Source organism: Nerophis ophidion, linkage group LG09, assembly GCF_033978795.1.
Source record: "Nerophis ophidion isolate RoL-2023_Sa linkage group LG09, RoL_Noph_v1.0, whole genome shotgun sequence".
Taxonomy (NCBI): domain Eukaryota; kingdom Metazoa; phylum Chordata; class Actinopteri; order Syngnathiformes; family Syngnathidae; genus Nerophis; species Nerophis ophidion.
The window spans coordinates 4,678,017-4,702,251 of NC_084619.1; the positions used below are offsets into that span (position 1 = coordinate 4,678,017).

Sequence of the window (24,235 nt, forward strand, 5' to 3'; positions counted from 1 at the left end):
CTGCTATTTGAGCTATTTTTAGAACAGGCCAGCGGGCGACTCATCTGGTCCTTACGGGCTACGTTGGTGACCCCTGATCTAGACATACCCCTATTTTCGGATGGCCTACTTTTTGAAGGATTCTGTTAATCTGAAACTTTCGGCAAATTATTGCCCCAAATTTCGTACAATCGAACATTGCGTGTAACGATGTAGTCAGTTTTCCGGCATATAATTCCACTGTATCGGGTACACAAATGAAGAATTTCATGTGTTAGTGACTTAGACTTTGTACCTATTTTTGATACAGTAGGATAGTAAAATAAGCCACCTTTGGGCCAAAGAAAGTTGCAAGCGCCACCCAACTGTTTGACAAAGAAAGCGAGAAACAATATTGAATTCAAGAAAGAAGAACGGTGGCGTCATCACCATCAGGAGACTTCAAATGGAGTAGAAATTAATAATTTATATGTATTTCGTATTGTTTTCTGCATGTAAAACTGTAATTTCTATTCATCTTCTTCCGCTTATTCGAGGTCGGGTTGCGGGGGGCTACAACCTAAGCAGGGAAACCCAGACTTCCCTCTCCCCAGCCACTTCGTCTAGCTCTTCCCGGGGGATCCCGAGGCGTTCCCAGGCCAGCCGGGAGACATAGTCTTCCCAACGTGTCCTGGGTCTTCCCCGTGGCCTCCTACTGGTTGAACGTGTCCTAAACACCTCCCTAGGGAGGCGTTCGGGTGGCATCCTGACCAGATGCCCGAACCACCTCATCTGGCTCCTCTCCATGTGGAGGAGCAGCGGCTTTACTTTGAGTTCCTCCCGGATGGCAGAGCTTCTCACCCTATCTCTAAGGGAGAGAAGGAAACTCATTTGGGCCGCTTGTACCCGTGATCTTATCCTTTCGGTCATGACCCAAAGCTCATGACCATAGGTGAGGATGGGAACGTAGACCGACCGGTAAATTGAGAGCTTTGCCTTCCGGCTCAGCTCCTTGTTCACCAAACTGGATCGATACAACGTCCGCATTACTGAAGACGCCGCACCGATCCGCCTGTAGATCTCACAATCCACTCTTCTGTCACTCGTGAACAAGACTCCAAGGTATTTGGACTCCTCCACTTGGGGCAGTATCTCCCATCAATCCATCCGTTTTCTACCGCTTAGTCCCTTTGGGGTCGCGGGGGGCGCTGGTGCCTATCTCATATAAAATATATGTTGTACTATTTGGATTCAGATGATTTGTTATGGGAAACTACTTTAATTTTTCTAGGATTCAGTTTTTGTTGGACCTTTTGAAACGGATAATTCCATCCATCCATTCTTTTTCTACCGCTTATTCCCTTTAGGGGTCGCGGGGGGCGCTGGCGCCTATCTCAGCTACAATCGGGCGGAAGGCAGGGTACACCCTGGACAAGTCGCCAGCTTATCGCAGGGCCAACACAGATGGACAGACAACATTCACACACTAGGGCCAATTTAGTGTTGCCAATCAACCTATCCCCAGGTGCATGTCTTTGGAAGTGGGAGGAAGCCGGAGTACCCACACAGTCACAGGGAGAACATGCAAACTCCATACAGAAAGATCCCGATCCTGGATTTGAACCCAGGACTGCAGGAACTAACCCCTCCGCCACCGTGAAGCCCAACGGATAACTCAAGAAACACAAAATACTACGGTATTTGAAGCTATTCGAATGAAAGGAAACAGCACCATCTAGTGGCATTATGTCTCCACTGCGTCTATACCTGATCTCCTGGCCCAATGACAAAGACTCCCCCCAGCACGAGTCCTTCGCCTCTTAGGTTTCCCCTGAAGCCCCTGCGGTAGGCCCTCCACAGGTTCCTCCACACTCCAATGTGCAGGAACATGGAAAGAAACATCCAGCGCTCTTGAGGACCGTAAAAATGTCTCTGTAAAGAAAGCGAAAAGCAGCTTATTGCGGCTTAGCTTAAGTAACTACTCAGCGAAAACGATTACATGCACAAAACTGGATACCATCTGATCCACGAAGACCTTCCCAGTGAAGTACTTCTTGAAGCCGTCCAGCTCCTTGCCCAGGTTTTCTTTGACCACAGCAAAGAGGGGCACCTCCAGGTCCTGTAGCTGGGACTTGAGAGAGGACAGCTCTGCAGCCTCCTGCACAGAAGACACTAGTTCACAGCAGTGTGGCTTGAAAGGAGCACGTTAGAGAGGCTAGGTTACACACCTCTCTGCACAGCAATCATCCCGGCCGTCGGACCACCATGACCACCGCTCCGGTCTTCTCCCAAAGAGTTCTGGCCCTGTGTCGCTCATGAACTATGATAGAGTACTGTTCAATTCCCATTCATCACTCACAATAATTAGACATTTACTGCAATGCATCAGTCTTAAAACCTTGTGTATGTATGAATATCCACATTGAAATACACTCAATATACACTTCATAATAGATAGGTAGAATAATAATGTCTTTCAAGGGGCATAGAGACGGCAAATATTCTGCCGTTTAATGTGGGTATTTTTGTTGCAGTGAAATGTAATTTTTTATATACAGTAATCCCTCTTTTGGTCCTGTTTATCCATATAAACATAGATATATAGATAAGATACAGTAATCCTTTATTTATTCCACAATGTGGAAATTTACAGCGTTACAGCAGCAAAGGGCGTAGATTGCAGACAAAGTTAACCAAGTACACAAATTAAATAGAAAATAATGATGAACATTCTATGTTCTCTCTATCTATGTTTATTTATACAGCCCTAAATCACACGTGTCTCAAAGGGCTGCACAAGCCACAACATCCTCGGTTCAGATCCCACATTGGGCAAGGAAAAACTCAACCGAGTGAGATGACAATGAGAAACCTTGGAGAGGAAACACCCCCCCACCCTAGGTAACTACTCCTTCCACATTTTTCAACGCATTTCAAACGTTCCCAAGTCAAAACATTCCTTTTAATTAGGATACCTAATACAATTTCTCAATTAAAAATGTTACTTCTTCAGAAAATTGCAGTTTTTCCAAATGTCCATGAAATTCCCCTTTTAAATGAATGGGACGTTTTACAAAGTTCCACAAGTCCCACATTTTATGTCCAATTCAAACAATTTTAACTTCAAAATATTCAGCCTGTCCAAGAATTCGGTGCTCCCTTTCAACGACTATAAAAAAAAAATAATTTCAAGATTTCCAAGAATTCCCAGTTTTTAGGGACATTTTCCCCATTCAAAATGAATAGTGCCATTTTTCAAACTTCCACCATTTCCACATTTTTCAACCGATTCAAACTATTCCTCTTTGAACACATTCCACCATCCTGGAAATTCAAGACATTCCGTAATACGTTTTCTCAATTAAAAATGTTACTACTTCAACAATTCTCGACTGATTTTGAAAAATTCCGACACCAACACATTTTTTTTAGCGTTTTCAAAAAATACCTAATACCTATTTTCAAATAAAAATGTTACTACTTCAAAAAATTGCCATTTTAAATGAATGGGACGTTTTTCAAAGTTCCACAACTCCCACATTTTATGTCCGATTCAAACTGTTTTAACTTCAAAATATTCAGCCTGTCCAAGAATTCGGTGCTCCCTTTCAACGACTATAAAAAAAAAATAATTTCAAGATTTCCAAGAATTCCCAGTTTTTAGGGACATTTTCCCCATTCAAACATTAAACATATACAAGAAAAACAAATATTGTAATATATATATATACATATATATATATGTATATATATATATTATTAGAATTTTTAGCAAAAAATTTAACATTTTAGTAAAGATTCGTATTTAGCATTTTCCAATAACACAGGCATGTGCACATAAAGTGGAACATATTGTTGCACATAGTCATACGATGAACATAATATGATATGTTCAAAGAAAACAAATATTCCAATATATATATATTATTATTAGAATTCTTAGCAAAAAATAAATCCTTTATTTATTCCACAATGTGGAAATTTACAGCGTTACAGCAGCAAAGGGCGTAGATTGCAGACAAAGTTAATCAAGTACACAAATTAAATAGAAAATAATGATAAACATTAAACATATACAAGAAAAACAAATATTCCAATATATATATTATTAGAATTTTTAGCAAAAAATAAAAACGTTTTAGTAAAGATTCGTAGTCGGCATTTTCCAATAACACAGGCATGTGCACATAAAGTGTAACATATTGTTGCACATAGTCATACGATGAACATAATATGATATGTTCAAAGAGAAACAAATATTCCAATATATATATATTATTATTAGAATTTTTAGCAAAAAATAAATCCTTTATTTATTCCACAATGTGGAAATTTACAGCGTTACAGCAGCAAAGGGTGTAGATTGCAGACAAAGTTAACTACTAGTTGCTAGTACACAAATGAAATAGAAAATAATGATGAACATTAAACATATACAAGAAAAACAAATATTCTAATATATATATTATTAGAATTTTTTGCAAAAAATAAAACCTTTTAGTAAAGATTCGTATTTAGCATTTTCCAATAACACAGGCATGTGCACGTAAAGTGGAACACATTGTTGCACATAGTCATACGATAAACATAATATGATATGTTCAAAGAAAAACAAATATTCTAATATATATATATTATTATTAGAATTCTTAGCAAAAAAGATCCTTTATTTATTCCACAATGTGGAAATTTACAGCGTTACAGCGGCAAAGGGCGTAGATTGCAGACAAAGTTAACTACTAGTTGCTAGTACGCAAATGAAATTAAAAATAATGATGAATATTAAACATATACAAGAAAAACAAATATTCAAATATAACGTATTTCCTTGAATTGCCGCCGGGGCGCTAATTAATTTAAAACCTCTTCTCACTCCTGCGCTTACCAAAGGCATGCGGTAAAAGTAACTATGCGCTAATTATTTTAAAACCTCTTCTCACTCCGGGCACTTACCAAAGGCATGCAGTAAAAATTTGAGTGTGATGTAAGCTTGGACCTTAAATCCTACTGAATAGCTTTTAATCCTCTTCCCTTTATGCGATTTCTAATTACCGGTATTGAAATCAGCCTCCTCCATTTTGAAAATGATGACAGGGGAAGTGTCACTTGTGACGTGACGAGTTTGACCAGGCGGTAATACTAAGCATGCGCTAATTATTTTGCAAAGCGAGTTTGACCCGGCAGTAGTTCAAGGCAGGCACATACTATATGAAATACGGTATATATTATTATTAGAATTTTTAGCAAAAAATAAACGTTTTTGTAAAGATTTTTAGTCAGCATTTCCAATAACGCAGGCATTTGCGCATAAAGTGGAACATACTGTTTCCCATAGTGATACGATGATATGTTCAAAGAAAAACAAATATTCTAATATATATATATTGTTATTAGAATTCTTAGCAAAAAATAAATCCTTCATTTATTCCACAATGTGGAAATGTACAGCGTTACAGCAGCAAAGGGCGTAGATTGCAGACAACGTTAACCAAGTACACAAATTAAATAGAAAATAATGATGAACATTAAAGATATACAAGAAAAACAAATAGTCTAATATATATATTATTAGAATTTTTAGCAAAAAATAAAAACGTTTTAGTAAAGATTCGTAGTCAGCATTTCCAATAACACAGGCATGTGCATATTAACTGTAACGTATTATTGCACATAGTCATACGATGAACATAATTGTTATTTATTACTTCGGTACTCCTGTCTTCTTCTGTATATTGTACAGTATTTTTTATTTCTATAGTGTTTTGTATATTGTACAGGATTGCTTATTATTTTCATTGGATAGTAGTCTGTTTATTTCAATAGTTATTTTTTTCCTTTATTACCTTTTGTGTTATTTTTTTTACCCCATATTTGTTCCCACTACCGCACCTTGGGTTGGAGTTTTAATCTCGTTATATGCAAATATAACGACAATAATGTCCATTCTATTCTATTCTATTCCATTCTATTCTATAATTTGACATTATTTTTATTGCACTAGGTCTATCTGTGAGGTGGCGACTTGTCCAGGGTGTACCCTGCCTTCCGCCCGTGTGCAGTCGGGGAAGGCTTCAGGACCCCCCGTGACAAGCGGTAGAAAATGGAAGGATGGAAGGTCAGTATGAACTTTACTGTTAATGTCTGCTTACTTTCTGTTTGAACTTGTTCCAGCTACACTTCTGTTGTTTGATACGTTCCATAAGTTTTGGGTGATCCTACAAATTTTTGTATCAATCCAATACCAAGTCGTTGGTTATAACTTAAGTTATTTTGTGTCCAGGGACATCATTCATAGGTTTATAAACAATTAAAAAAGACAAAGGATTTTTTTAATTATTTAAAATATTGATGCAATCATTGTAGTATTTTTGTCCCCTAGCTTTTGTGTTTGGTTAGAAATACAAGCATAAAGATCAAAATGTGGCGTACTTACCAGTCTGTGGTTGCCACTAATAAGCAGGGGATCTGAGTTTTAAGCCCTCTCCACTCAAGCGAGCTGAAAGTCTTTCTTACGTGAGCACAACTTGACAGGAATTCGTCTAAAAGTGTCTGAAAAAAGCGGTCTGGTGTCTAATGGGTGTTGCGTTGATGCTGCGGCAATGCAATGTCCAGAGCACAATTATTGAGGTGGTGAAGAGTGAGGTAATAAGATGGTTGGGGGCAGTAAAGGGGCAGACTGTTCATTTAGCAGTCTCACAGTCTGGGGATACATAATTCATAAACACAGGCTTAACTGAAAGCCTCTGGACTTTTTCATTAGATTGTTCAGGTGTGCCTAATGTTGTGTCCAATGAGTGTACTGTATTAGATTCAATATGAAAGTTTAATTCCTTCATTAATGTCAAAATGGGTAAAAAGGAGCATCATTTCACCTGTTGTGTTGTGTTTTGTTTTTTTCTTGTTTTGTTTTTGTCAGTTTTGACGTACAGTATCAATATTGATTGATTGATTGATACTTTTATTAGTAGATTGCACAGTTCAGTACATATTCCGTACAATTGACCACTAAATGGTGTACATTTTGATCTTTATGCTTGTATTTCTAACCATCTAAATTTCTAGGCGCAGTCAAGGCGTTGAGGGGTTCCGGTTTGGTGACCGCAGGATTAGGTCTCTGCTTTTTGCAGATGATGTGGTCCTGATGGCTTCACCTGACCGGGATCTTCAGCTCTCGCTGTATCGGTTCGCAGCCGAGTGTGAAGCGACCGGAATGAGAATCAGCACCTCCAAGTCCGAGTCCATGGTTCTCTCCCGGAAAAGGGTGGAATGCCATCTCCGGGTTGGGGATGAGACCCTGCCCCAAGTGAAGGAGTTCAAGTACCTAGGAGTCTTGTTCACGAGTGAGGGAAGAGTGGATCGTGAGATCGACAGGCGGATCGGTGCGGCGTCTTCAGTAATGCGGACGTTGTACCGATCCGTTGTGGTGAAGAAGGAGCTGAGCCGGAAGGCAAACCTCTCAATTTACCGGTCGATCTACGTTCCCATCCTCACCTATGGTCATGAGCTTTGGGTCATGACCGAAAGGATAAGATCACGGGTACAAGCGGCCCAAATGAGTTTCCAGGTCTCTCCCTTAGAGATAGGGTGAGAAGCTCTGCCATCCGGGAGGAACTCAAAGTAAAGCCGCTGCTCCTCCACATGGAGAGGAGCCAGATGAGGTGGTTCGGGCATCTGGTCAGGATGCCACCCGAACGCCTCCCTAGGGAGGTGTTTAGGGCACGTCCAACCGGTAGGAGGCCACGGGGAAGACCCAGGACACGTTGGGAAGACTATGTCTCCCGGCTGGCCTGGGAACGCCTCGGGATCCCCCGGGAAGAGCTAGACGAAGTGGCTGGGGAGAGGGAAGTCTGGGTTTTCCTGCTTGGGCTGTTGCCCCCGCGACCCGACCTCGGATAAGCGGAAGATGATGGATGGATGGATGGATGACCACTAAATGGTAACACCCGAATAAGTTTTTCAACTTGTTTAAGTCGGGGTCCACATTAATCAATTCATATGACAGCGGTTGACTTCTTCCCACTCTTTTCTGACAGTTTGAAAAGTTGAAAAGGTTTTAAGATTCCTATAGTTTGACTCTGGAACAAATTAACTCAATTATTTCCTTCTCGGATGAATAGTGGCCTTTAAGCGTCCGATATATTTTTAAATAAAGCTAATAGTCGCACTATTTGTACAAAAAAAAGTGTAAAAGTGTCACAGCTCACCTCCTCCAGTGGTCTTCAGCTCTGTGTTCTCCAGCACCTCCAGGTTGGCCCATGTCGGCGAGGTCTGGAACCAGTCTGTGACGGAGCTGATGAACTCGGCCACAAACAAGCTCACCGCCTTCAGGACCGCGTTTACGGTCACCATGGCCTCTCGCTAAGGCCTCAGACCACCTAGACTTACAAAACACATTACTGTAACATCCCTTTTTGTCCCCTATCTGTTGTGTTTGGTTAGAAATACAAGCATAAAGATCAAAATGTAGACTATTCTCGACAAAATGTGGCGTACTTACCAGTCTGTGGTTGCCACTAATGAGCAGGGGATCTGAGTTTTAAGCCCTCTCAACTCAAGCGAGCTGAAAGTCTTTCTTACGTGAGCACAACATGACAGGAATTCCTCTAAAAGTGGCTGAAACAAGGCTGCTGTTGAGCTAAGCCTTCTGTGCCAGGCACTGCTAATAATGCATCAGGAGCAATATAACAACGTGGATGTTTATTTTTGAAACACATTCTCCCAGTAATTCTAAAAATACCTTCTCGTAGAACTACAAAAATATATGTGTGTATGTTTGTGTGTCAAAAAGTATCAATTATTTTTGAATGTTTTGGTTGCTAAGATTTGATTTTTCTTGGTTTACTTGCAGGCCAGCTTCAGAGATTGCACTGTATTTGAGCAACGCTGACCCCTGTAGGAGGTAAGTGGCATTGCACCAACAATTAGAGGCCGTGCTTAGTGCAGGGGTAGGGAACCTATGGCTCTCGAGCCAGATGTGGCTCTTTTGATGACTGCATCTGGCTCTCAGATAAATCGTAGCTGACATTGCTTAACACGATAAGTATTGAATAATTCCGCTGGTAATCACAGTGTCAAAAATAACGTTGAAAATATAAAACATTCTCATGCATTTTCATCCATCCATCCGGTTCCTACCGCACCTGTTCAAGAAGTCGCATTAAGGGTAAGAAGTATTTTATTTATTTCTGGTTAGCCTCAGAATAACAATGTTATTAAAAATAATAAGAGACTTATTATACTCTAAAAATGTTGGTCTTTCTTAAAAATGTATGCATATAGTTGTATTCAGTGTTAAAAAAAAAAAAAAAATGATATCGCTCTCACGGAAATACTTTAAAAAATATTTGGCTTGTATGGCTCTCTCAGCCAAAAAGGTTCCCGACTCCTGGCTTAGTGGGTAACTGGATTTAAAAAAAATAATAAACTATCATATGTTATTATGGAAAACACATTTAAATTTCGTAGATGTTTTACAAAAATATTGTGGATTTTTTGTAATCATTACCATGCTAGTTGCTCTACAGCAGTGGCTCTCACACATGTTTTATAGCCCAAAGTTCTTTAACAGCGGGTCCTGACCCACCGCAGGGGTTCGTAAAATGTTTGGTAGATTTAGAAAAATTTCCTGACGGATTTGGGTCATTACCGACATATGTTTTGCGTGTTTATTGTTTTCCAAAAGAAGTTCTGTGTCTTGTGTCCTTTTTAGCTGCACTCGCCTTCTTTTGTTCTTTTCCCCACTCCTTTTGTGAGTGTGTTTTGTGTTTATATTATATAACATTATTTTTACTCATCACCTTCCTATTGTCTGCTGCAACCGCGCTCGTGACAGAAATGTCGAATATAGCACGCTTTGTCACCTACCGTATTTTCTGGACCATAGGGCGCACCAGACTATAAGGCGCAATGCCGATGAATGGTCTATTTGAGATCTTTTTTCATATACAAGGAGCACCAGAATATAAGGCGTATTAAAGGCCTACTGAAAGCCACTACTAGCGACCACGCAGTCTGATAGTTTATATATCAATGATGAAATATTAACATTGCAACACATGCCAATACGGCCGCTTTAGTTTACTAAATTACAATTTTAAATTTCCCACGGAGTTTCTTGTTGAAAACGTCGCGGAATGATGACGTGTGTTTGTGACGTTATTGGTTGGAGGGGACATATTAGCCCAGCACCACTTATGGCTAAAAGTCGTCTCTTTTCATCGCATAATTACACAGTAATTTGGACATCTGTGTTGCTCAATCTTTTGCAATTTGTTCAATTAATAACGGAGACTATAAAGAAGAATGCTGTTGGTGGGAAGCGGTGTATTGCAGCTGTCTTTAGCACCGAGACACAGCCGGTGTTTCTTTGTTTGTTCTTTGTTGTGAAGCTTTAACACAGAGCGGTCAAGCGAACATGTTTGTCTATGTCAACCTGCATATTTTTGGATGGAAAAATTGTGATATATATATCTTACCGGAGACATCAGTGGATTATGAGTCCTCCTGCAGTAGCTGTCAAAAAAGGTAGCTGTGAGCTTGGCTCCTCGGCTTCTCTCTGAGACACTGCGTGTTCACTGCAGCCATCTGACTTTGAGGTATGTCTTTACACTCTCACTAAAACACTATTAAAACAATAAGCAGATAAGGGATCTTTCAGACTTATTCTAGTAAATGTGTCTAATTACATCTGAAACGCTCACACTGCCGCCGCCCGGAGCCGTCGCTTTTTATTTTATTTATTTATTTTTTTAGTCCTTCACTATCAATATCCTCATCCATGAATCTTTCATCCTCGCTCAAATTAATGGGGAAATTATCGCTTGCTCGGTCCGAATTGCTCTTACTGCTGGTGGCTCACATTATGAACAATGTGAGGAGCCCTCACACCGGTGACGTCACACGCACATCGTCTGCTACTTCCGGTAAAGGCAAGGCTTTTTTATTAGCGACCAAAAGTTGAGAACTTTATCCTCGATGTTCTCTACTAAATCCATCGCGAAATGATCAAGTATGACACATAGAATGGACCTGCTATCCCCGTTTAAATAAGAAAATCTCATTTCAGTAGGCCTTTAAAGGAGTCATATTATTTTCTTTTTTTTTTAAATGTAAAACACTTCCTTGTGGTCTACATAACATGAAATGGTGGTTCTTTGGTCGAAATGTTGCATTGATTATGGTTTACAGGTAATTTTCAATCCGCTTTCTAACAGTCGCCTCAGCATGCACCGTTTTGTGGGTGGTCTTATTTACGTGGCTCAACTTCGACGGCGTCTTCTCGCCGTCATCTTTGTTGTAGCGGTGTAGCGTGCAAGGACGGGAGTGGAAGAAGTGTCAAAAGATGGAGCTAACTGTTTTAATGACATTCTGCATTTACCCATCCGTGGCTCACTAGTGCAACAACAACGGCGGGAATGTGTCCCGTGAAAAAACGTCCAACCGGAACTCTCTGATAACTAATGTTCCTTGGGTGAATTAAGTAAACTCACTATGTTTGGCGCTTTCATGGCAGATATAAGTAAGAACTTTACACTACTTTATATTAGAAATGGCAACAACGGAGAATAAATGTCCCATAAGAAGATACAGAAAAAGAAGCTTATCAATTACGGTGTCCACACGGATTACAAAGGCGGAGGCGCGCAATTTTTCAGGATTTATGCAGGTCCCAAATACAGATCAGCAGGTACCAGAAGGTAAGAAAAGTTGCTTTTGCATAATATTGTGAAACAAAACACCAGATAATATATCTTACCTTATACACACACCATAATAATACTCGTATGTTAAAGCACGGTACAATCCATTAAGGGTTGTGTCTTCATAGCTTACCAAAGTCCTACTAAAACATTTTGATGGATTTTTGAGAGCCGTATTTAATGTTCTATATTTTTAATGGAACATATAAAATGTTGGTGTTGTTTACTTGAGTCATATTGCACACTTACAGTGTATCTCTGGTGTGTGACTGCCATCATATTGCAGTCTACACGTGTCTCTTATGTTTGACTGCCGTCTACTGGTCATAATTACCATTTCACCATGTACCACCATGGTGGTACATACAGTAGCTTCCAGGTCGGTAAGCAAAACCAGAATTATTCCGTACATTAAGCGCACCGGGATATAAGGCGCACTGTCGAGTTTTAAGGGGGGAAAAAAAGGATTTTAAGTGAGCCTTATAGTCCGGAAAATACGGTATACATAATGTCTTCGTAAATCGACATGGGTTAGTTTAAGCCTTTTTGACAAAATCCAACATATTTAACCCCTTTGTGCACCCATGCTTTACCTTATTTAGCTACAGAACCAAAGTATATAAACACAGTAATAAAAATATATACATAGTTTAATTAATACCTCTCTGATATTCTCAGTAAAAACTGAGCATAATTATCTTTGTAAAGGCAGAATGTTGGATTGTTGTCCTGTCAATAGCCTGTGCTGCTAACAATAAAAGTGTAGTGTGATAGTGTAAGCGGTCTTGTACTATTGCTCGCATCAGTTTGACTTAGGAATGTGCTTTGGGTCCAAATGATCTGGATATAGGATGACACTAAGCACCAGCTGCTGCATTCCTTCTGCTGCTTCTCTCTGCTTCATGCCTGTGACGCCATATTAACGTAACATCGTTTGCATTTGTAGTGTTTGCTGAAATTGCTCTAAAAGGCCTACTGAAATGAGATTTTCCCATTTAAACGGGGATAGCAGGTCCATTCTATGTGTCATACTTTATCGTTTTGCCATATTTTTATATAATTTAGCAGAGAACATCGACGATAAAGTTCGCAACTTTTGGTCACTAATAAAAAAGCCTTTCCTGTACAGGAAGTAGCAGACGATGTGCGCGTGACGTCACAGGTTGTAGGGCTCCTCACATCCTCACATTCTTTATAATCATAGCCACCAGCAGCAAGAGCGATTCGGACCGAGAAACCGGCGATTTCCCCGTTAATTTGAGCGAGGATGAAAGATTCGTGGATGAGGAAAGTTAGATTGAAGCACTAGAAGAAAAAAAAAAGGCGACGTTATTAGACACATTTACTAGGCTAATTCTGGAAAATCCCTTATCTGCTTATTGTGTTACTAGTGTTTTAGTGAGGTGATAAAGTCATACCTGAAAGTCGGAGGGGTGTGGTGACCGCCAGTGTCTCTGATGGAAGCCATGGAGGAGCCAAGAAAGTCGCAGCTGCCTTTTTGACAGCTGCTGCAGGAGGAAGCGAGCTCTGCTCATGTCTCCGGTAAGAGCCGACTTAATATCACAATTTTCTCACCAAAACCTGCCGGTTGACATGTGGTAAAGAAACATGTTGACCGCTCTGTTCCATGTTAAAGCTTCAAAACAAACAAAGAAACACCGGCTGGGTTTGTGTTGCTAAAGCTGACTGCAATCCACCACTTTCCACCAACAGTATTCTTCTATATGGTCTCCATTAATAATTGAACAAATTGCAAAAGATTCAGCAACACAGATGTCCAAATTACTGTGTAATTATGCAATTAAAGCAGACGACTTTTAGCCGTGAGCGGTGCTGGGATAAAATGTCCGGTCCAACCAATAACGTCACAAGCACGCATCAACATAAGCGTCGTCATTCCGCGACGTTTTCAACAAGAAAATCCGCGGGAAATTTAAAATTGTAATTTAGTAAACTAAATCGGCCGTATTGGCATGTGTTGCAATGTTAATATTTCATCATTGATGTATAAACTATCAGACTGCGTGGTCGCTAGTAGTGGCTTTCAGTAGGCCTTTAACAGTCTGCCGTATTACACAGCTTGGAAGGTAAGGTGAGGATTTGCATGAAAAAAACAAAAAACAGTATAGCATTTGGACCTCTGAGTGTGGAGGTGGGGTGCAGTCGGCCAATCACAGCGCAGGATCTGCACCCCACCTCCTGAATGGCAATTGGTGGACGCTATTATTGTGTCAGCCAATCAGAGAGCAGATGAAGTTGACTTCACTGATAAAAGTGACTATACAGAGTTTAAGCTAAAAGTCCTAAAGATGAACATACAAAAGTAATTGAGTAATAAAGAGCTAAAGTAGTTTTTTTTCTTATACTTGTATACTTTCATACTTGTACATTATACCCATTCCTAAAACAAAGGAAACAACTCCAAAACCTGTAATTTCCATCTCAAGGTTGCAAATCTCAAATGGACCCAAAGTGTTACGTGACAAGCGCTTCGTTACATCACAAGCGGCATAAAAAGTTTGCAAGCTCACTCATTCTGGGCGCCGTGACACGTGTCCGCACGAACGTGGTCGGTGACGCTAAACTGCGTGCCCTTGGACTTGGCTGAAAGGGGAAAAACAAACATGCGTTTTACAGACTTTATCTCATCCTGTTCTTTTCAATCAAACGTTGACCACATGACTCCCAAACTCGAAGCGAAAAGGGCTGTCAACTTCTAAACAAAGGCAGGTCATTGTCATACTTGTCAATTAAACCCAAAATGGTGTCTCTTAATTCATTGTGAAGTGAAGTGAATTATATTTATATAGCGCTTTTCTCAAGTGACTCAAAGCGCTTTACATAGTGACACCCAATATCTAAGTTACATTTAAACCAGTGTGGGTGGCACTGGGAGCAGGTGGGTAAAGTGTCTTGCCCAAGGACACAACGGCAGTAACTAGGATGGCACAAGCGGGAATTGAACCTGCAACCTTCAAGTTGTAGGCACGGCCACTCTACCAACCGAGCTATGCCGCCCCAAACACTGAAAGTTTTCCACGTCCATCTATTTGTAGCATGCGTGTAAGGAAGTAGCATAACAATATATGAAGTCATCGAATTGATTTTGTGAAAATTAGGGACTTAAAAGCCTACTGAAATGAGATTTTCTTATTTAGACGGGGGTAGCAGGTCCATTCTATCTGTCATACTTGACCATTTCGCAATATTGCCATATTTTTGCTGAAAGGATTTAGTAGAGAACATTGATGACAAACTTCGCAACTTTTGATCGCTAAAAAAAAGCCTTGCCTGAAGTAGCAGACGATGTGCGCGTGATGTCACGGGTTGTAGGGCTCCTCACATCCTCACATTGTTTATGATCATAGCCACCAGCAGCAAAAGCGATTCAGACCGAGAAAGCGACGATTTCCCCATTAATTTGAGCGAGGATGAAAGATTCGTGGATGAGGAAAGTTAGAGTGAAGCGCTAAAAAAAAAGAAAAAAATTGTGACAGCAGTGGGAGCGATTCAGATGTTATTAGACACATTTACTAGGTTAATTCTGGAAAATCCCTTATCTGCTTATTGTGTTAATAGTGTTTTAGTGAGATTATAAAGTCATACCTGAAAGTCGGAGGGCTGCGGTGACCGCCAGTGTCTCTGAGAGAAGCCAATGGAGGAGCAAAGATCACAGCTGCTGCAGCAGGACGCTAACTCCGCACAAGTCTCCGGTAAGAGCCGACTTAACATCACAATTTTCTCATCCAAAAACTTGCTGGTTGACATGTGGTAGAGAAACATGTTCGCTAAAGCTTCACAACAGACAAAGAAACACCAGCTGTGTTTCGGTTGCTAAAGGCAGCTGCAATCCACCGCTTTCCACCAACAGTATTCTTCTTCATAGTCTCCATTATTAATTGAACAAATTGCAAAAGATTCAGCAACACAGATGTCCAAAATACCGTGTAATTATGCGATGAAAAGAGACGACTTTTAGCCGTGAGTGGTGCTGGGCTAAAATGTCCGCTCAACCAATAACGTCACAAACACACGTCATCATTCCGCGACGTTTTCAACAAACTCCGTGGGAAATTTAAAATTGCAATTTAGTAAACTAAAGCGGCCGTATTGGCATGTGTTGCAATGTTAATATTTCATCATTGATATATAAACTATCAGACTGCGTGGTCGCTAGTAGTGGCTTTCAGTAGGCCTTTAAATGGCATTAAAAAGCATTGAATTCGACGTAGCTTTGATGAAGCATTAAACATTTGTCTACAATTGTAGGACTGGGCGGATAGTAGTGAGTCAATCAGTTTTGGGGCAATTAGATTTCGACAAAAAGTATTTTGAATATTCATATTCTTCATGAATTTTTTTTTTTTTTCCAAATTTCAGTATAGATTTGATTGTTTTGCTCAAATGCATGTTTATTTTTCCGACATTCAATTTGTTTTTACAGGGCTGTCAAAATGAACAAGTTAACTCATGTGATTAATCACAAACAATTACACATTTAGATTAATCATGCCATTTATTTTGACTGCATACGTTTTTTTTACTTTAACCCCTAAGCGGTCAGTGATCAGAAAAATGAGTGAGGGGAATCCGACTATTGTGCTCAGTGGCAAATTTCACTGCAAAATACAGCCTGAGACAACTTTGGATAAAACTGTTACCAAGTTTTGTGCAAATAAGTGACATGCGTTCAAGTAACATGTTTAAAAGGTTCCTGAATGAAATTCTGACAATAAAATTGCATTTGTGTGCAAATATTAGGGTCTTTTTTAAAGCAAATTTAAATTATGCAAGCAAGTAATCAGATGTAATTAATTACGATTAATCAAAATTCCATAATGTAAGTACGATACATTACATTTTTTCCCCTTTAAATTTTGTATAAATCATATTTTGTTTTGCTCAGATTTGGTATATGACAAATTTTTAGTACAAATGAACTAATCATCTCACATTTTTCTGAATGCACCAATGTATCTTTTTTAATTTTTCCTCATATGTATTGTGAATAAAACATTTTTGGGGTGGTGGGGATGGGGCTCCAAGTTGATATATTGTTTTACTTAAATTTAATACAGATTATATTTTATGTTTGAAATTTTCACATTGATTTGCTCTTAAATAGTTAAATGGCTCAAATTTAATACATTTTAAATTGTTTTGCATGGATTTAGTATAAAAAAAAATTCTGCTCAATTGTAGTGTAATATAATTTTTCTAATATTTGGTGTAATTTTTAAATCAAATCCATTATATGTATTTTTAATTAAAATAAGTTTTTGCCGTTTTTTTCACTCAAATTTAATACAAAAATGTTTTGCTCAGATTTTATATAAATTTAATGCTGTATATTTGAAAAAAAAAAAAAAAGGGACGGTTACATTTTTGTAAATGACATTTATTTTGATCAAATTTAAAGATATTTTAACTCAAATGTGCTTAAATTGTTTGTTGCGATATTGTATAAATAATAAAAATGTGCTAACATTGTGTACACATTATTGCAAAAATGTAAATCTGAAAATGTTATTTTTTTAATCATATTTTGTCAAAACAAAATCAGATGTAATTTTTACTCAAATTTAATGGACTTTATATTTTTAGCAAAAATGTTGTATGAAAATGTAAAAATAATGTCTCTAATGTAGTTTGCATTTTCAAAAAATTTAATTTGAAAATGTTTGCTTTCCCAAGGGGGACAAGTGGTAGAAAATTGATGAATGAATTTGAATACAATTTTTAAAAGTACATACTGTATATTGTGATCAAATTTGAACTATTTTTCACTCAAATATAATAGAATTCATATATTAGCCCTCAGATTTTGTATAAATTAAAAAAAAATTCTCCACGATAGTATGCATTATTAAAACAATTGTAATTTGAAAATACATTTTTTAAATTACAATAATTTCACTCAAATTGATAGCAGTTTATATTTTTTCGCTCAGAATTTGCATAAATTTCAACATTTTTCTCTGAATTATTTAATTGCAAATACATATTTTTTTTTAACTCCATATATTTTTGATAAAATTTGACGTAATTTGTACTCATATTTAAAACAGTTTAAATATTTTTTGCTTAATACATTGCTCAACTTTTTTTTTTTAATATTTTTATTTTAAAAAATTGCATATATTTTCTCTAAAATAGTATAGTACATAAAACATGGATAATCTTTTTGTTCCCATATGGAGTATAATGTAATTTTGGGGAAAATTATTATATTACACAATATATTCTTTTAATTACTTGTTTTTGCTCAAATTTAATATAAATTTACCAAAATTTGATATTTTCCATATTTTATATACATTGTTAAGTTTAATATTTGTTGCTCTAAAATACTAAACATCACATTTTTTTGGCTCATATTTATTATTAGTCATATTTTTCACACCAATTTTTGTTATGCATTGAATTTTTCTGCTCAACTGTTAATTTTTTTCTTCAAATTTAGTACAATTCATTGTTCAAATTTAGGACATCAACCTTATTTTTCGGAGTATAAGTCGCTCTGGAGTATAAGTCGCACCTGCCGAAAATGCATAATAAAGAAGGAAAAAAACATATATAAGTCGCACTGGAGTATAAGTCGCATTTTTGGGGGAAATTTTTTTGATAAAACCCAACACCAAGTATAGACTTTTGAAAGGCAATTTAAAATAAAGAATAGTGAACAACAGTCTGAATAAGTGTACGTTATATGAGGCATAAATAACCAACTGAGAAGGTTCCTGTTATGTTGACGTAACATATTATGGTAAGACTCATTCAAATAACTATAATATATAGAACATGCTATAAGTTCACCAAACAATCTGTCACTCCTGATCGCTAAATCCCATGAAATCTTATACGTCTAGTCTCTTACGTGAATGAAATAAATAATATTATTTGATACTTTACGGTAATGTGTTAATAATTTCACACATAAGTCGCTCCTGAGTATAAGACGCACCCCCGGCCAAACTATGAAAAAAACTGCGACTTATAGTCCGAAAAATATGGTACTCATTTGATTTAAATCACAATGAGTAAAACAATTTTTTTATTTTTGTTTTTTTATTGTCCTATAATTGTCGTTTTTATAATATCAATGTAATTTGGCACTTTAAACTGCTGGTCAGCTGGAACCGGAGGGCGTGTCTCTCAGCATTTAACATAGGTGGAGTAATTGGAAGTATGATGAATTGCTGTGATTTTCATAAAGATTGTTTTGTCACGAGTGGTTGTTTCGCTGCGTGCTTTCCACAAACTTGTTTAATGTTTGAAAGTGTCCTTCTAAAGGTCACGGGTCTTTTATCGTTCCATTGGCTCGCCATCCTCTGAGGGGCCCGGCAGCATTACTTTGGACTTTATACTTCTATCAAGTCTCACTCATGAATCCAAGGACTCTCTCATTGATTTACTCAAAGAAGTTAAAAAAAAAATCTTAATTTATTACAACCTAACTAGAATTAAAACAAAAAGGTCCGAAAATGTACAATAGCTGTGTAAGGGCATGGAAACAGATTTGGTTACTGACACTTCACTAAAAGGTGGTATAACCACATGACTTCTCCCAGCCAATCAGAGAAGAAAGATACTAATAATCATATCATATAGTAAACATTTCCTATATCATTATTCTAATTGTAAACAAACAACCCTTTTCCTTGTCCCAACAGTGATAGTCGTTATCTTTCGTCAGAACCAGAACAAGCTTGTTGTCGGTGTTGCTGAGGTGAAGAACAACTTAATAGGACCCATTTTCTGGTCACTCATTAACAAGCGTTGCGAGGACGAGCAGTGCGCCCTCCTCACCGTCTGCAGGGTTTTTCACCGCAATTTACGGCCAAAACAAATAAGAGGCGGATCTCCGGTTTGACACCGGGCAGAGAGTTCAAGTCTTCTCTGGTTTCATCGAGTTTGAACAATTAGGTGACCTCTGACCCCCACATATTTAGATGATAGCTGTGTCCCAGTTCTGCACAAGGTGTAAAGAAGGCATCTGGGCAAGTAACACAACAACATGTTGATTCAACAGATGGACCCACAATGCATTGGGACGTTGCAAAGCATCAAGCTACTTATCCATGCACACCCTTTTGTATGGGACTAATATTCATTTTAGTTTTGGCTTGATTTAATATATTTTTTGGGTGGGAGAAACATTTAAATATTTTTGTTACATTCAAGATTTTAAAAGCAGATTAAAGGCCTACTGAAAGCCACTACTAGCGACCACGCAGTCTGATAGTTTATATATCAATGATGAAATATTAACATTGCAACACATGCCAATACGGCCTTTTTAGCAAACGGTGGCAGAGGGTTTAGTGCGTCTGCCTCACAATACGAAGTTCCTGCAGTCCTTGGTTCAAATCCAGGCTCGGGATCTTTCTGTGTGGAGTTTGCATGTTCTCCCCGTGACTGCGTGGGTTCCCTCCGGGTACTCCGGCTTCCTCCCACTTCCAAAGACATGCACCTGGGGATAGGTTGATTGGCAACACTAAATTGGCCCTAGTGTGTGAATGTTGTCTGTCTATCTGTGTTGGCCCTGCGATGAGGTGGCGACTTGTCCAGGGTGTACCCTGCCTTCCGCCCGATTGTAGCTGAGATCGGCGCTAGCGCCCCCCGCGACCCCGAAAGGGAATAAGCGGTAGAAAATGGATGGATGGAAATTGCAATTTTAAATTTCCCGCGAAGTTTCTTGTTGAAAACGTCGCGGAATGATGACGCGTGCGCGTGACATCACGGACTGTCAGGAAATATTAGCCCAGCACCACTCACAGCTAAAGGTCGTCTCTTTTCATCGCATAATTACACAGTATTTTGGACATCTATGTTGCTGAATCTTTTGCACTTTGTTCATTTAATAATGGAGACGTCAAAGAAGAATGCTGTTGGTGGAAAGCGGTGTATTGCAGCTGTCTTTAGCACCGAGACACAGCCGGTGTTTCTTTGTTTTTAACACAGAGCGGTCAAGCGAACATGTTTTCTCTACGTCAACCAGCATGTTTTTGGATGGGAAAATTGTGATATATATCTTACCGGAGACATCATTGGATTATTCGTCCTCCTGTGGCAGCTGTGAGCTTGGCTCCTCGGCTTCTCTCCGAGACACTGCGTGTTCACCGCAGCCATCCGACCTCGAGGTATGTCTTTACAATTGTTGCAATCCGCTGCTGGGATCTACACATTATTTATTTTTCCAATTTGTATATTTCCCCATCTGACTCCTTATTTCCTGTTTGCTTTGTCACCATGGTCACTCATCAGTCCACCTGCTAGTCTCGCCCCGCACACCTCGCTACTAATTATCACCCTCCTATTTAAGCCAGCCTTTTCTGTCCATTCGGTCTGGGTTCATAGTTTGCTCTCACGCAACTGTACGTCTGGATTTTTGATCGTTTGCTTTCACACAAGTATTTCTATTCTCGCTAGCTTCTCACGCTAAGCCACTTGTTTTTTCCAGTTTACATACTGATGATTTGTTTTCTCTTTTGTGCCAACGTGCCATTTTAGTTTGTCTATTTTTACTTCCTAGTTTTCATACTAGCGTTTTTGGTTTGCCTTTTATTAGCTCCAGTATTTCTGTTCAGAGCTCCCTTTTTTTTAAATAAATCTTTCGAGATCCTACCTTTGTTGTGTTCACGTCAACGCATCCTCGAGAGAATCGAACCCGGCACCACAATGCCCACTAGTCCTTACAACAATCTCACTAAAACACGAATAAAACAATAAGCAGATAAGGGATCTTCCGGAATTATCCTAGTAAAAAATGTGTCTAATTACATCTGAAACGCTCACACTGCCGCCGCTTTTTATTTTTTTCTAGTCCTTTGCTATCAATATCATCAGCCACGAATCTTTCATCCTCGCTCAAATTAATGGGGAAATTGTCGTTTTCTCGGTCCGAATAGCTCTTGCTACTAGAGGCTCCCATTAAAAACAATGTGAGGACGTGAGGAGCCCTCACCCTTACGACGTCATCGTTTGCGACTTCCGGTAAAGGCGAGGCTTTTTTATCAGCACCAAAAGTTGCGAACTTTATCGTCGTTGTTGTCTACTAAATCCTTTCAGCAAAAATATGGCAATATTGCGGAATGATGAAGTATGACACATAGAATGGACCTGCTATCCCCTAATTTCAGTAGGCCTTTAATGTAAGTCAATATATGTTAAGCTATTTGAACAAATAATAGGCATTGTGTTACATTTTGCATTTAATTATCTATTAATTTGTTTCAATAAATATTGAGCTGCAGGACATAAATGGCCCAAAGGCCACAATCTGCACACCACTGGTGGACACGCTAAGATTTAGAATATTGAAAATAAATTAATTTTGTGTAATTGTTTCCTTTGAATTTAATACATTTTCTAATCCTTATGTTTTGCCAATTTGTTGTATCAATCTGTTATATACTTTATTTGCTCAGGTTTATTTACATTAGTCTTAATATATTATGTTATAATTGTATATATTATTAATAACTTAATCATCTAGTCAGGATGCCACCCAAACGCCTCCCTAGGGAGGTGTTTAGGGCACGTCCAACCGGTAGGAGGCCACGGGGAAGACCCAGGACACGTTGGGAAGACTATGTCTCCCGGCTGGCCTGGGAACGCCTCGGGATCCCCCGGGAAGAGCTAGACGAAGTGGCTGGGGAGAGGGAAGTCTGGGCTTCCCTGCTTAGGCTGCTGCCCCCGTGACCCGACCTCGGATAAGTGGAAGATGACGGATGGATGGATGGATTAATAACTTAAAATATATATTTTTGGGTAATTCAGTATACATTTAATATTTTTTACTCCCATTTGTTATTAATTTTATATGATTTAGCAAAATTTACTGCAGTATATTTAATCCATTTTGGTACATTTTCGTACCCAAATTTACGGTAGAATAAATGTAATGCAGTTGGGTCACTTTTACTCTAATGTTTAATAACTATGATGTTTATTCATATAATTCAATGTGAATGTAATTTTCTTATTCAAATTTAGTATTTATGTAATATGTATATTATAATTCTGTATACATTTTTTATTTTTTTTACTCACATTTATTATTATTTTTAAATGTTTTAGCAACATTTACTGCGGAATAAATGTAATACATTTTGGTACTTTTTTTTTTTACCCAAATTGACTGTAGAATATATGTAATAAAATTGGGTAAATTTGACTGTAAATTTGATATTTATTTAATAACATTTAACTTCCCTGCGATGAGGTGGCGACTTGTCCAGGTTGTACCTCGCCTTCTGCCCGAATGCAGCTGAAATAGGATCCAGCGACACCCCCCCCCCCCCCCCCCCCCAAAAGGGACAAGCGGTAGAAAATGGATAGATGGAACATTTAACTTATGATATTTATTGATATAATTTAATAGGAATTTAATTTTCTCATTCAAATTTTTTATTTGTCTAACGTCGGAATACACTTTAATTCTATACTTTTTTACACACATTTATTATTCCTTTTATATGTATTGGCAACATTTACTGCAGGATGAATATAATACATTTTAGTACATTTTTGTACCCAAATTTACAGTAGAATAAATGTAATAAAGTTTGGTCAATTTTACTGTGAATGTAATATTTATTTATATAATTCATTGTGAATTTTGTTTTTATTAAAATTTAGTATTAAGTCTGTACAATATAATTCTTTACAAATTTGATATTTTTTTTAACCCATATTTATTATTAATTTTATATTTTTTACCGAAATTTACTGCAGAATAAATGTAATACACATTCAGTATCCATTTATCTGATTTGGTGTCAATTAAATCCATCCATCCATCAATTTTCAACCACTTATTCCCTTTGGGGTTGCAGAGGGCGCTGGTGCCTATCTCAGCTACAATCCGGCGGAAGGCGGGGTACACCCTGGACAAGTCGCTACCTCATCGCAGGGCCAACACAGATAGACAGACAACATTCACACTCACATTCACAAATTCAGTGTCATTGTAAAGTTTTTTTATCATTCAGTGTGAATGTAACATTTTTCACTCATTTAGTATCCATTCACGTGTGTGTGAGTGTGTGTTTCTACTGCTAAAACATTGTTGCCAGAAGATATCTCCAAGACACATCTTGAAGATGCGCTTCGAGAAAATGGTCCATCCTGTGTCTGTGGAAGACAGCAGAGCCGGAGGCTGCATGGAAGCGAGCAGAAAAGCAGGTAAATGTCTGCTAATCCAATTTCTACCACCAACAAAACTCATTACACTTTCTTCCACTCTGCTGTACTCACCTTTGTTATGTTTTGTTTTTCTACAAAGTTCCAATATGTTGTATTATAGGAGCCATCAATGGTTTGGACCATCACATCCTGTCACCTGCCAAAGCATTAGGTACACAACACTATAACTATGCTCACTTTTCATTAATTCATTCATGAATTTGGCAATTACTGCATGTTTTTATCACGCGTGTTATAGTTGAGGGTGTGGACCTCATCAGCTGTTTTTAATACAATATTACGTCTCGCATATGTAAAGGTAAACTAAATATTACAGTAAAAGCAATGCACATGAAATAATACAGAAAATAGTAAGAAAATGTGAGAAT

General features: G+C 38.3%; 2 protein-coding genes across 10 annotated transcripts in view; one reads left to right on the forward strand and one right to left on the reverse strand.

Annotated features, from left to right (window-relative positions):
* LOC133558924 (peroxiredoxin-like 2A) overlaps positions 1 to 9,901 on the reverse strand; it is a 15,216-nt gene extending 5,315 nt beyond the window's left edge. Inside the window, exons 1-5 of the mRNA XM_061910106.1 lie at positions 8,456 to 9,901; positions 8,163 to 8,333; positions 2,187 to 2,278; positions 1,976 to 2,116; positions 1,726 to 1,890 (exon numbers count right to left, since the gene is read on the reverse strand). Of these exons, the coding sequence (XP_061766090.1) occupies positions 1,726 to 1,890; positions 1,976 to 2,116; positions 2,187 to 2,278; positions 8,163 to 8,307 (543 nt within the window). The 5' untranslated portion in view covers positions 8,308 to 8,333; positions 8,456 to 9,901. The remainder of the gene's footprint in view (positions 1 to 1,725; positions 1,891 to 1,975; positions 2,117 to 2,186; positions 2,279 to 8,162; positions 8,334 to 8,455) is intronic.
* Positions 1 to 24,235, forward strand: part of mat1a (methionine adenosyltransferase 1A) — a 63,047-nt gene that overhangs the window by 5,388 nt on the left and 33,424 nt on the right. For 2 of the 9 annotated variants that reach the window (XR_009808062.1, XM_061910092.1), the window contains exons 1-5: positions 2,722 to 2,859; positions 5,960 to 6,073; positions 8,807 to 8,857; positions 23,738 to 23,846; positions 23,947 to 24,018. The gene's annotated coding sequence lies outside the window, so the exon portion shown is untranslated. Of the gene's footprint in view, positions 1 to 2,721; positions 2,860 to 5,959; positions 6,074 to 8,806; positions 8,858 to 23,562; positions 23,847 to 23,946; positions 24,019 to 24,235 lie in introns of those variants that run through there. The other 7 variants (XM_061910093.1, XM_061910097.1, XM_061910090.1 and 4 more) reach the window with 6 other exon arrangements.